General features: G+C 41.4%; 1 protein-coding gene across 2 annotated transcripts; it reads left to right on the top strand.

The window, feature by feature from the left end:
• Nucleotides 1–798: 798 nt before the first annotated feature.
• LOC109853737 (protein Skeletor, isoforms B/C) lies at nt 799–13463 on the top strand. 2 transcript variants are annotated; one of them, XM_020426115.1, is made up of 13 exons: nt 799–926; nt 4633–4770; nt 5380–5452; nt 5592–5700; nt 6142–6304; nt 6462–6721; nt 8352–8451; nt 8535–8719; nt 8868–9173; nt 9364–9535; nt 9817–10010; nt 10279–10503; nt 10768–13463. In XM_020426115.1, exons 1-13 carry the CDS (start codon nt 839–841, stop codon nt 12826–12828), a joined length of 4074 nt encoding a protein of 1357 aa, XP_020281704.1. In that variant the 5' UTR covers nt 799–838; the 3' UTR covers nt 12829–13463. The 2 variants fall into 2 exon arrangements, with proteins under 2 accessions (XP_020281704.1, XP_020281703.1); XM_020426114.1 differs by having other exon boundaries at nt 800–926; nt 9367–9535.
• The last annotated feature ends 548 nt before the right edge of the window (nt 13464–14011 follow it).

Genomic DNA, 14011 nt, shown 5'->3' with positions numbered 1-14011 from the left:
ACCTCGTTATAATTGTCGAGGTTGTGTTCTCGCGGTTTGAAACACCGCACGCTTCTAATTTTCGTTATTCATTGCCCGCGGTCTAATTAACAAAACATTGTTATCACGCGGCGCGCGCAGACAAATCATCCCGGCAAATCTTGGAATGCAAACTCCGGGCAATGGTAATCACACGTCGAGCACGTTGCAACATGCAACGTGAGCGACGTTAGAAGCGGTTTCAAACGATGCGCTCACTCGGGAAATATTCACCAGACCTAGGCAAGCGTGCGGAGTCGCGCGATGGGGTAATTTGTACGTCGTCGTCGTCGTCGTCGTTGTCGTCGTTGTCGTTGTGATGACAGCGTAATGTAATTGTGTGTAATGCAGTCAGATTTGTCACATAATTACGGCACGCTCGGACGCAACGCGCTTAGAAATCCGGAGCATGTACATACGTATATATAATATTTATATAATTACATACACTCATGCGCTCTTCTTAAACGGGTTCTCACGCTCTGTCCTTGCAATATAATTATTGTCCTTCTCTATAATCTTTCTCATTTGTGAGAGAGCGCTCTTTAACGATGATGATGATGATGATGATTGAAAAATATACGTGATCGTATCACGAGTGTCACGTTTAATATCGAGACAATCGCATGACAGTCGCGATACGATGACAGGACTTTTACCTAGGCGCGAAAAGCTGGAAACTCTTTCCCATGAGAGAAAGATAGAGAGAAAGGAAACGGGGAACGGTGAAGCAAGGCGAGCCGGTGATCGCGTAGTGGGACCAACAAAGTTACTTGGATCGACAACAGATACTTTTCTCGGCAGTAACCACCAAGACATCATGACAACACGATCACTCGCATCCTCTTCGACGCGACGACCGTCGGCTATCGGTCCGATCATCGCGCTTCTTCTTATCGCGGCTGCACGTAAGTCCCTTCTCAATGAACACACCGTTCTGATTGTAATTTCGGGACCGACAGAAAGTGCGCCACTCGCGTCTTTACGCATTTAAATAATAATCGCAAAGAGTTTTTGTCTTGGGAAAAATTATTCCACACAGAGTTTTTCAATTTTATTTAATCTTTGAATTTATATTAATCTCTCTGAGAAGTTTTTTTATTTTTGCGTTCAGATCGAGCGAATCTCATCTCATACAAACAGTGTAAATTTTTATCGACGTTTTCACAGTTTAGAATTTATTTCCTCTTAATTTATATTTTTATTTAAAAATATGAATAAAACATCTCGTGGTGTATTAAATAATGTCCTTGATGAGAATTCAAGAATTCTGTGGAAAATCATTAGAATATTATACGTATATATTTTTTATTCTAAATATACAACACGCACAAAGTTACAGAGCACGGAACTACGTGCAATATATAGATGTTATTTAAGACATATACCTTCGTCTCTTTATCTTTATTTATCTCGACATAATCAAACTTCGGTTTCGAAACTATGTTACAAAAGTATTTCTATCGCATTACTCACGAGTTAATCAGGATATCCGCACGCAATTTCGCAGGCTGCTTCGCTGTCCACTCTACTTACCACTAACTCGCGGGTTCTCGCATCCTGGGGCGACTTCACGCTTCGCGTTTTTGCGTGCACCATTTTTAGCACATACTTTAGAAAGCAAGGAGAAATCATACGTTAGATACGTATATACATATATTTGATCTTGTCTTATCTGCCGTATCAATTTCTGAATAAGTCAAATGTCAGACAATATAAGTTCGATATATACGTCACATTTCTCTAAATATTGTGAAAACGAATTCTATACTGTTTAAAATCAAGTAATTCGATTGCATAATCTTTGTTGTTTTTTTTTTTTTATGTCTCCACTTACGCTCTGTTGAACACTTGTCAAAAATGTCAAAGTGTCAGACTCGAATCGTGAGTCACGACGCGCGAATATCTCTTTGGTAGCGACGCATATGTGCGACTCCACTTGTTTTATAAAAAAATAGAAGAAGTAAGAGAATAATTAAGTGTCGGTCAATTCCATCGATTGATTGAATTCCGCGAATTCAATCAATCGCATTGCAAAAATAAGCAGTACGATCGATTATCGCGAGTTATACAAACAGTTAAGTTAATCAAAGAGTCGGTCGATCAACAGATCAAATCGAGCGTGTTAAACTCGCAATTAGCGCCACATTAGCATCCATTCTCTATTTACGCCTCTTACTGGTTCTAGTAAAAAGTAAAACCGACTCATTGATTCAATACTGTTGTGGAAGTTAGAAAAAATTAATTGACTTTTGTAATCGTTGAATAATGCGCGCCGAAACAAAACTCGGTGAGGGTGCAAAATCTCACACGCGCGAAGATGACGGCGGATGAAAATGAAAGGGTACGATAACACCGCCGTCGGTGGATCTGACATTTCCAGGCTTCCACAGGAGGTGAAAGCGGGAGGCGGATAACCGTAATTGGCCATCCGTGTATAATACAACAAGTTCCGAGTCCGCGATGTCGCAATCGCGTATATTCAAATAATCGTCCATTGGTCCAAAACGTTCGCGGCACGAATAAATTTCGATCGATGCGACGAGTCATCTCGAGTCACGCGCCGTGAAGATGTATGTTTTTTTTTCGCGCCGTTCACGGATTGCGTTGATGCTTTATAGACGCATCAATTATTTACATTAAAAAAAAAAAAAAAAAAAACGAATTAATCGAGAGACATTCTTTTTTTTATATCTTTGTTTGAAACTGTTCTGAAACACTAATTAAATAACTGGCTTGGCAAGATAAGTATAGAGAGAGAGATATAAGTATAGAGAGGTTGCGACTTGTTTCAATTATCTGCCAAAGAAAAAAAGAAAATCTGAGACTTGTGCACTGAACTTCTCGTTCAGGGAGAGACTGACGTTCCTTTCACAATGATGCCATACAATATTCTTGCCTCAGACCTTATCAGCTCTAACATCTCGAACACGCCGCTGCTCGTTGCAACTATATAACATTCTGCAATAAAGATTCGCGCGCGATTCGTCGAATTCCTCGCGGAAACGCATGCGATCGTGCGACCTTGATTAATGCGCGCCAATCTTTGCTCCGCGTCCTGACGTTTCTGGATGGATGACGACCGTCCTTCTACGGAATTTCTAACGGTATTCTGACGAGCAAAGGGTTTGTTTTAACGAGGTAACCAACGTTAACTGGATGTACATGTTTGATTCAATGTTCTGTCAATGGAAACGCATGCGGCCTTCATTTCAAAGGATCACTTATCTAGTACCTCTGTATTCATGCGAGCGTGCATACGTGTCATTACTCTGTTCCAGCGATTTTCAATCTCTTCCAACTCACGAAACAAAAGACACTAAAATTGTCGGCACACGTTAGTTGATTGTTTGTTTTTTTTTTTTTTTTTTTTTTAGATACCGTTAGATACCGATTAAAAATCGCTGTCCTAATTTCTAGTAGTTACTTATACAAGTTTTTTAAACCTGTATAATATATAAGAAATTTTTCACATGTCGCGTGCGTGATCCAAACTGTCATCGTGATCCGGAGCAAGTGGTTTGCCTCGCGTTCGCGGAACCCAATTTTGCGTTACGACGGACACAAATCGTAACGATCCGCAACAGCCGGTTCTCGATGGGAACATACCCGATCAATCGTTAGTCAATTTATTCTCCCGCACAGAAACGAGAAGTATCCGTTATCTGCTACTGTACTGGATATACCGTAGTTGGGAACGCGTCTATCAGCGCGGCAATGCGCACAAATGGAATATATTATTCTAACAGAATTTCAATAAGTTTCTCTCTTTCTCTCTTTCTCTCGTGTATACACACGCGTTTATAACGTGTAGTTACCGGTTCTTCCGCGATCGTTCCCGTACAGTCGTACGTCGAACGATCGAACGCGACTAAGTGGTATGCGGACATGCATATGATGTGTGTGCCATATCCTTTTACAGAATGCGGAATTCGCAGAATCATTTTCATGGTCGCAAATTGAACGTATTGAGTCAGACCAAGAGTGAATCAAAGTCCGCGAGGATCTGCTAGAGCGCAATATACTATTTTTGTTGCGACCGAATCGTTCAGTGACACGTAATGTCGATAAACGATTTAAAAATATTCGTATGCTGTTCCACATGCGTTTATTATATATCGAATTGTTTGGATTAAAAAAAGTAATTGAGAATTATTAATTTTGTACAACTGTAAACATCGGCTTGCATGACGTGTGGATCATACGGATCGCACGCTGAAAAAAGAAGCGAGAAGATCCAGCGCGAGTAGTGCGATTCTTCCGCGAGTACTAATCGACGCGCGTTAATATCTCGCGACACACGAGATAAGCAGCAATCGATTATTGTTTTACATTGTATGTTTTTTTAATACTCTTTTTAATTAACTTGTTTTAATTTCATTGCGCGCAATTATAGAAATTCATTGCGGTTTGTCACTGCTCTCTTAAGTAAACGCTCGGACGCGAGACGAGTAACGCTACCTGGTTTTTTAACAAGTTTGCTACTTGTGAGAGAGAAGTAATTGTACTACGTACAGGATTGCGGTCTGTGACACTTTCTCGCCAGATAGCACTTAAAGTGTTTCACATTTACAGTTACGCAAACGTTTGATCGTTGCGAATATTTTTTGGCAGAAATATGTAGCGGAGCCTATTACGGAAAGCTGATCGACAAGCTGTCCGAGCTTCACCATGGCGTGAGCGGCGAAGTTTACGCCGTCGATGCAAGGACGTTGTTTATCAAGGACTTCACTTACGACGGCGAAGGTCCCGGTGAGTATAATTCGTCGGTCACTAAATTCAGATTGCAGAACGCGTATTTGCGATCCGCGCACGTTTATTAACTTTGATTTCGTAACACGGGAAATCATCGGGGAAACTCAAGAAATGTGTTAGTCGCACACATGTGTGTGTGTGTGTGTAGTATGTTTGTTTTGCAATAAGCAAATATTGCGTGACGCGAGGCGCTTTTCCGCTTTTCGTTTATTTCTGTAAAAAGATGCGGGGAAACTGCGAGGAAACTTTCCCTCGCGCGGCCTGGTAGACTGACCGCGATCAATTTTCTGTGCCGGAAAACTTTCCCGAATCTCTCTGGCACGCGTTTATTCGCACGTTAAAACGAGTTAGGCTGCTCGAGATGCTCGCGCGCCATTATTGGAGCATCTAGATGCTTACTAGAGCTTCACAATCTTCAAGATCGTCGAGCGCGTTTTTTTTATTCGCTCAAACCGGTTCGTTCATTGGCAACGAAATGCTAGTTTTCTGAAATATTTTTCACAGATAAAAGATAAAAGAAATATATATATGTATATATATATATATATATATATATATATATATATATATATATTAAAAACAAAAAAAATGCTTTGACTCTTTCAGCCGCTTTCTTTTACGCTGGTAACAGCAAGGCTCCGGGCAACAATGGGTTCCGGGTGCGAGACGAACGTGGAACGTAAGTGACACCGACGCGCAATACAAAGAGATATAAACAATTACTGCAATATATGTAAACAATAGTCACAAAATACTTAAATAAAACTGTTTTGAAACGCTCGACTATATTCGGTTGTGATACATTTTGTCCGATACAGCACGAACGTCCTCAAACGGTACCGCAAGAAGGATATCACGCTGACCTTACCGGACGGCAAGACCTTAAACAACATCAAATGGTTCTCGGTTTGGTGCGACGAATTCTCAGTAAGTATAACCCCCGTGACCTTGAACGGTGCGTTGTATCGAGTATAAATTATATATGTGCATCTTGCTCTCCTCATACCGGGAACCGGTATCATTTTCTTGAAGTGCAACTTTCACACTCGTGCGGTGTTACCAGTTGCCTGAATCCGCTTGTCAAGTGAATGGAATATGATACGCGCTATCCGATGAAATACTACGCGATCGCACACATACAGTAATTATAATGCGGCGTGTATATATTCGAGATTAGATTAATTTGTACTTTAGAAATCTAGTATTTAGAAATCTAACGGCAAAACATTTGGACTTTGTGAACTTTTTCGTCTCCGGACTGAAGAAATTAGGACGTGCTGTTATAATAACAAACAGAGAAACGCTTAGTTCGCTCCTAGTGACACGCTGAAACGAATTGATGAAATAATGGAAAACATTTGTGTTCAGGTAAATTTCGGCGATGTCAGAATACCGCGTGGCTTCGATTATCCGAAACCACAGAAATTGAAAGCGTTAAGCGGCATACACGGCGTCAGTTCGGACCCGATTGTCGTTGTAGATGCTCAAACTCTTCTCATACAAGGCTTCAGTTACGACGGAGAAGCACCTGGCAAGTCTTCTTTACTTTATAAGTCATTGTTAATTTCAAACTTTAATTTTTATTGTTTAATCGCTACGTAAAAATTTCACGTTTTCATCATGAGAGACGTGACTCTCTCTCTAGAGCAAGATTGAAGAAAGCTATAAAAGTTCCGCATCTTTTGCAGATGCTAAGTTCTGGGTTGGTGCCGGTCCTACGCCCTCGTCGCAGGGTATCCGAGTACCCGATGAGAATGGAAAGGAGCAGCCATTGCGTCGTTACGTTCGCAAGACGATCGTTCTGACACTACCGGGCGACCTGACCGTTCATCAACTCGGCCACTTCGGAGTATGGTGCGAAGCCTTCGCCGTGGACTTCGGCCACGTTCAATTTCCGCAGACTATGAACGTGCCACCGTCTCTCAGAATGTTGGGAGTTTCGCCGCAGGTAACGTACAGACACACGTGAAAGGAGAATGGGACTAGACGTGTATAAACTAGACGTATTAACGGTCTATAGCTTTTAGCGTTGTAAATACATCGCGCAATCAGGAATATACTCACGACTCATCGAATCAGCGATCGCGAGTGACGTCGATCGACGGAACCCACCTCTTCCTCGCGACTATTCTTTTTCACCTTTCAAACTTCAATCACTTGATATATTATGCGCATTTACAATTTAATATACATTGTTATCGCGCGAACACAGCGCGGCTGTATATATAAATCTTCAAAATTATATTGCACTATTTAACGTCAAGCACATATTCCAAACTCTCATCTTCTACGCGTTGTTTCCAATCAAATTCACGCTGAGCATTCGAAAAAGACTTTTTCGAAAGAAGAGAGAAAATGTGAAAGCTGATAATTTTTATAGCTGCAGTGTCAATTTATAGCCAAGTTTATTTCGATTTTAGCGAATGTGTGTGTGTGTGTATAAGAATAATTCTCTCTCGCAAAATACTTTCCTCCTCAGTATTCATTCGCTTTTGCGAGCGACCAAATTAAAATTTCTGCGATGGCTCATGGATAAAAACCCTGTCTCTGTCCTTGTGTTGCAGAACGTGCATCGCGGAGGGCAGGGACAGTTGGGAGCGCTATACGAGATTTCTTCTTTCGCTTCCTCGTCGCCTTCTCCCCTCGCTATCTCGTTCGCGAGCTCTCTCTCGCATCAACAACAACGACCGACGACCTATCGGCCGCTCCTTCGCCGAGACGATCAGATCCAAGTAGTTCAAGCCGTGGAGCCTCTAATAACCGGGCAGGCGGAAAACGCGTACACGTCGGTTGCCGATGCGAACTATCAGGATCATTACTATCGCACGGCCGACGAAACGTCGTCGACGTCCTCGTATCGCCAACCGGCGGTGACGCGATCACGCACCGCCTTGGCCGAACCGCAAAATTCGTACGCAAGGCTCTTGCATTTCCAAGGGGATAGACGAGTCGATTCGTTCGTGCGTTATTGATCGCGTTCTAGATGCAAGCTGAAACAAAATTAAAAGTTTCTTGCCTAATAATATGTGCTTTAATTGTTTTGTAAAATTTTCTATTGTCTTTCTTTCTCTTTCTCTCTTCCTCTTTCCCTCTCTCTCTCTGTCTATCTCTTTATCTTCTGGGAAATCTCTAATATATATGTATGATATGTGTCTATGCGGGTGATATATAACATGTACACGTATAATATATATATACATATACATATAATATATATATACATATATATATACACATATTTGTTTATACACGCATGTGTGTACTATATTTTTTATATTTTTGTATTCGTTTTCCATGTGTATTATATACATCAAAATAAATATATATTTTTTACAATTGGAGCTTTGCATATATTTTCGAGCATATTTTAATTAGATAATGTCTAAATAAATAATATTGACTGTATATATTGTCTTTTATAATATAATATATATCATATACTTATTTTTTATTGGTGTAAAATTATTTCCAAAAAAAAAAAACATTTCTCTGTGTCTACGACTAAATTATAACTTTTATCAATCCGGCATGCGATCCGTGGTTTTGACAGATAAACATTTCACGATTGATGATTTCAGTCGAAACTTAACTGTGAAGTTCTCGAGGACAGTTTAGCTTTTGAAGCACGTTGGGCCATAGCCGGGGATAGCATAGTTATTCAACTCGTTGCAAAACTCGGTAAGTGTCAACAATTGCTATTTTGATTTGTTTAAAAAAAAATTCAAAGAAAATGTTGAAGAAGATTGAAATCGATACGACAGATGACGGACAATACATGTCCTTTGGAATATCCGCGGACACGGAGAAAAGTGTAATGATCGGCGGAGACGTGGCCGTGGCTTGGGTCGACAAACAGACGTTGCAGGGATCCGCCGACGATTACTTCTTAGAATCGAAATCTCAATGCTCTGGAGGCCGAGGTAGCTGTCCAGACGTACGCATACAGGTAAAGATACATGCAAGTAAACTAGGACGGGACTCAATGATTTTTTTTTTTTTTTCACATAAATCTCTAAATATCTCCGAATTGCGGTTTTATAAGATATTACGCTCTCAATAAAAAGTCCGTTCTAATAGTGCGGAATAATTTGAAGGAAAACACGAATTCGGTGCGATTACTGAACGCGGCGATGGTGAACGGCTACAGCATCGTGACGTATCAGAGACCGCTGAAGGCCAGCGACGAACTGGATCTTCCGATACTGACAAATAGATCGCAGGCTATAATCTGGGCCATTGGGCCGTTGAATGAGCTACAGGAGGTCAGTTTTCACAATCATTATCTGAAGACTGATCGGTTCATCGAATTTAGCAGACCGCCCACATGGAATTGTCCCATGCCCGATCAAGAGCAGATCTTGTCCTACGGCGACGCTAACGACACGCAAAATAACAATCAAGTAAGACACATAAACAATGAAAAACGTTGATTAATTCACCACGTCAAAGCGCGAGTCAAGATTTAATTTTTATCTTTATGTTTGTCCAATTCGATCGTTTGTACTTCACGAACGGTGAAGCGTGTAATAATACCAGTTTTACGTTAATTTCCATATTACATTTTCTTTAGAAAATGATATGTTCATTAAGCAGCAGCTAAGTGCCACAAAAAGACAGCATCGTCATCCAGCGACTCCTGCGCCGGCCCCCACGAACAACGCTTGGGAAATACCGCCGATTCAGTGCAACGAGCCGGATGATGGCGTTTTTTACGCGCAGATGGGACCTACCGGAGGAAAACACGGCTATCCGGCTATTACCGGTATAAGGAATTACATTCATAAGTAGTTTTTTTTTTTTTTTTTTTTTTTTTTTTATAATAGAAGACCATCTGTCTTGATTCCAAAACTTTCTATAGATTCTTTAGCGTGATTTATATTCATATATTTGTTTGTAGAACATTTATGTTTAGTCATGTAGAAGAGTGATCGCAAAATCCGCATGGCAATCTTCTCGCCCGCGAGAAAGTCTCCTCCGATTAAATCGCAAGAAAGCAGCCGTCGCATTTATATACAAAACCGGTCTTTGCTTCACTTTCTCCAGGTCACGTCGGCTGGGGAATTTCTTGGTACATCAACGGACTGCTGATACCCGTGATTAATGTCGTTCGCGGCAAGAGGTACACTTTTGTAGTGGAAGGTGGCTTAGATTCGGAGACACCGGCGCGTTATCATCCGTTCTACATTACGGACGATCCGATAGGCGGTTACCAGCACAAAACATCCGAGGAGAAAGCGGTAAAAACCTTTTCCGCATATTTTTCAAAGCAAAATCGTTTTATTCGATATTTTCCGTGAAGAAAGAAAGCTGAAAAAACACTAAAAAGTAAAAAGTACATGATGCAATTGTCATTGAGTTTCTTCATTATCTTTATGATCTAAGCGTCCTTGATAAAAGAATGTACCGAGAACGCGTGTAATCTTTGAAAAAAAAAAGCTCAGATTATAAACGTAAATCATCTATATAGTGTTTTGTAACGGTCTTTCTTCTGCGTGACCTCAACAGAAAGTGAAGATATTCGCCGGTGTGCGCCGGCAACGTGGCAAAATTATCCCCACAGGCGTAGGTCGTCTCTGCAACTGGGTGCCCGATGAGAATCAACCTCCTGCGGATGAATTCGCATCTTTCGGAGCTTATCAACGCACGCTGACTCTCGAGTGCGATCGCGGTGAGCCGGGTATCGTGGAATGGACACCTGACGAAAATACACCCGATACAGTGTATTATCAGGTAACCGCCTTGTGCGCGCGCGCGCGCGACGCTCAGTTATATCGCACATTTATATAATAGTATTTTATTGTTTACATAAATCCTTAGAAACATTACAGCACTTAGACAGGAGAGATCAAACATTTTTAGTTTGTTTAATTGATATAGAAAAATTATATTTTTTTTTTCAGCGTAGATATATATTGAGTGAGTAACCGGCGCGGAAAAGAAAGCTTTGCAAATTTTTAATAGTACTTATTTTGAAATTTCTGCATTATTTTTCAGTGTTTTACACATCGTTATTTAGGCTGGAAGATCAACGTGCTTGACAGCTGCGATGTTAGCGAAGCGTCGTCGGCGGCCAGTGAGAAGCATGAAGTGTACGCAGCACCCGCAAGGAGCAGTCATCAAGCGGCGAGTCAAGATCTCGAGTATGACGGCAGCATAGCCGTAGCGAGCAAGGTAAAGCCACCGGCGGAGTTTCTTCATCAACATCATGTTCATCATTCTCATCGCGAGCACGGCCATCGTTATCCCCATCATCACTCGACGACTAACCCAGTCAGCAAGCTAAGTGTCAACTCATATCATCATCCGCAGTTACTAACGAACGCCAATAACAATTACGATCGCTTGCAATCATCATCATTATCATCGTTGTCGTCTTCCGAGAAATTGTATGGCGGTGACACGACCGATAATATAATTGCGCCTTATCGATCGTACGAGACTCGTCTGAAGAACAAAAATCATATTGATGAGGAAGCTTTGCCGCAGCAGAAGCAGCAACAACAGCAACAGCATCGACCGACCGTCAAAGAACCATCATCATCCCTTCATACCGGTCATTCGCAACTCACGGAGCTCGGACGAGAGATTCAACAGCTGACTCCCACAACTAACAAGCAATTATCTAACCTCGTTGCAGATTACCAACGACCATCATTGAGCCATGGGGCTAAGTTGCCTTACGTAGCGACGGCCAACAGCAACGCGCAACTATCGAGTTACTCCCGAGCGCCGCATCATTACGCGAGCAATTATCATCACCACGTCCGCCATCAGCTTCTTCCTTCGCATCGTTATCATCATCAACCCGAATCTCCGAGGACTCAACTGATGATCATTCGCCGACCGGTTCAATTAACGCGTCGTCCGATGTTGCAGACACTACAATCGAGCAATCTAATAACCGGTGGTACACTATCGTTGCCGTTTTCGTTGCCGTTGCCGTCGCCACGGCCGATCTTCATAGAGCGTAAAAAATCCGCTTACCGATCCCCGCCAGTCGCGACGACGTTGAAGACGACGTTTGACAAAGCGGGGCCCGCAGCTACATTCGAAAAACACACGACAAAATCGGACACAAAGCAACGCGTGAAACTCGAGGCTAAAGTAGGGTCGGAAACACCGTCGGAAATTTCTGAAAATTATATAAATCCTTCGTGGACAGTTTTAAAACCTGCGCGCAACACCGGCTTTGATCCTGATTCCATCGTAATCGAGGGTGGCTTCAAGCCAATCATTAGAAAGGTCGATGACGGAACATCGTCGTCCGAAATCGCGCAGAAAAGAATCTCGGGACACATTACAGGATCGTCGCAGGACGAGGTATATCGTAAGAGCTCGGATTATCGAACGATCGACGAATTTTCACCCGTGTTCGTACCATCACTGTCCATGACAACGTCTGCCGTGATTGACAGCAACCGGAAACGAAAAAAGAAAACGTCTCCTGCCAACACACGCTTCTCGCCGCGATACGACGATTCAGATGACATGGAAATGGCGGCTGATATTAGACTGGATACTTATTATCTTCCGCCAGTCGGAAGCCCTAAGCCTGAAGATCTGCCGGTTTCTTCGCCCTCGGGCGTTCTGATCACTTATGACGGAAAGGAGCTAAAGGATCCCTCCGGTTTGGCTAAGTCGGTATCCAACATCGAACATCGCAGCAAGAGCAGACTGACCTCAGACATTCTTAGCAAAACGCCACAGTTCGGTAAGTTCCAGGGTGAACTGCCTCCGTTGATACCAGGAGAAAAACGCAATGTCGAAACGAATGGCTCGAATGTCTTCTACGGCAAGAAAGACCGTTCGTCGGTTATTGATTTGCCTCTTGAACTTCCAAAGATGAGCACGAGGCTGACATTGATAGAAAGATCAAAAAGATCGCCGCTCGAAGATCGTACGATGTCCAGCGTGGACTTTCAGCGAGATCACTCGAATCATCATGAACATCGAGGACGCAATCAGACTCAAGCGATTAACGGCGGTAAAAAGACGCAACTCAACACTTTCGGATATGCCGTTCTGATGGCGACTGCAATATATCTCGCGATCTGAAACACGCCGACGGTTTCTTCGTATCCTCGACGAAGCGCCGGAAAAAATCAAGATGTAGATCATCCAAGCGTGCTTGTGGCTCGCGCAATAGAATCGTCCGGAAATTGCGGACACTATACTTCAAACTGTGTTAACACCGGGAAAGGCATTACTAACCATGAAAAAAAAAAACCACTGGTTTCCTATACAAAGTAGTACAATCTTGTCTGTCAAGCTCGCGTCTCGCGTCTGCTGTTTGTCCATCCGTCTTCCATTGCTTATTCTATATGTCACGACAGCTACTGAAATTTATTACAGACTGTTTTGAGACACATTTCGAATTTGAACAACGTAGAATTTTAATAAATGCAAGATAAATTAGCTAAGTTTTTATATTGCAACACTATAATATATACAAAATATTCTAAAATATAATTAAATTATAAAAATTGTCATTTATAAGAGTTCTGTGAAAAGAAATTTGATATATTTAAACTAATTAACAAAAAATAATGAGAACACTCAGTTGAGCTAAAAAGATGCCGGTATATAACTGGAGATGGAGGCGTTTGCAGCAACAGGCATTTGTTGAGTTTTACTGGCTTTTGTAAATAAGTTAAAAGAATTGTTAAAATAAAGGTACTCTTGTGACACAGGTTTTAAGCTGTTGTGGATATTGTCTTGCTACATACACACATAGAAACTTACATAAAGAAAACGCGCTAATACGCGTTGATGTTAAGAGATGTTTTATTGTATAAAATAAAAAAAAAAAACAAGTCTTACAAAACAATCAACACGCAATTAGTACACACAATGTTAAAATCACATACGAGAAAAAACGATAAGGCCATTTGTCACTAATAATTGTTATAAAAACAAACAAACTACAACTTGTTCACATTCACAAGGCGATGAATCTTCCCGTGTCCGTAGTACACATGTTTGCGATTATTGTTCATACATTTGCACTTTTACACAAAATACCAATATACGGATTCTGTTTAAGTACTTATACGAGAAAAGAAATGAATAGAAAAAAATTCGACATATATTATAAAAATTAATCTCCAAACTTTTATCAGTTGCTGAAAAAGTATAAGCAGAAGATACATTCGCATATCCACACACACACACACGTATGCGCGCGCGCATGTTATATGTACAAATACGTAATAACATACATATAATCATCTGGTCTATA

Source organism: Pseudomyrmex gracilis, unplaced genomic scaffold, assembly GCF_002006095.1.
Source record: "Pseudomyrmex gracilis isolate BER0280 unplaced genomic scaffold, ASM200609v1 scaffold_53, whole genome shotgun sequence".
Classification (NCBI taxonomy): Eukaryota; Metazoa; Arthropoda; class Insecta; order Hymenoptera; family Formicidae; genus Pseudomyrmex; species Pseudomyrmex gracilis.
This window is presented reverse-complemented; position numbering and strand designations above follow the sequence as displayed.

Bases quoted from the DNA above. Each gene is read 5' to 3' on its own strand.
- LOC109853737 (XM_020426115.1), top strand. From the start codon at position 839: ATGACAACACGATCACTCGCATCCTCTTCGACGCGACGACCGTCGGCT. The intron at 5,453-5,591 runs GTAAGTGACACC...TGTCCGATACAG, and splicing joins GTGCGAGACGAACGTGGAAC to CACGAACGTCCTCAAACGGT. The intron at 5,701-6,141 runs GTAAGTATAACC...ATTTGTGTTCAG, and splicing joins TTTGGTGCGACGAATTCTCA to GTAAATTTCGGCGATGTCAG.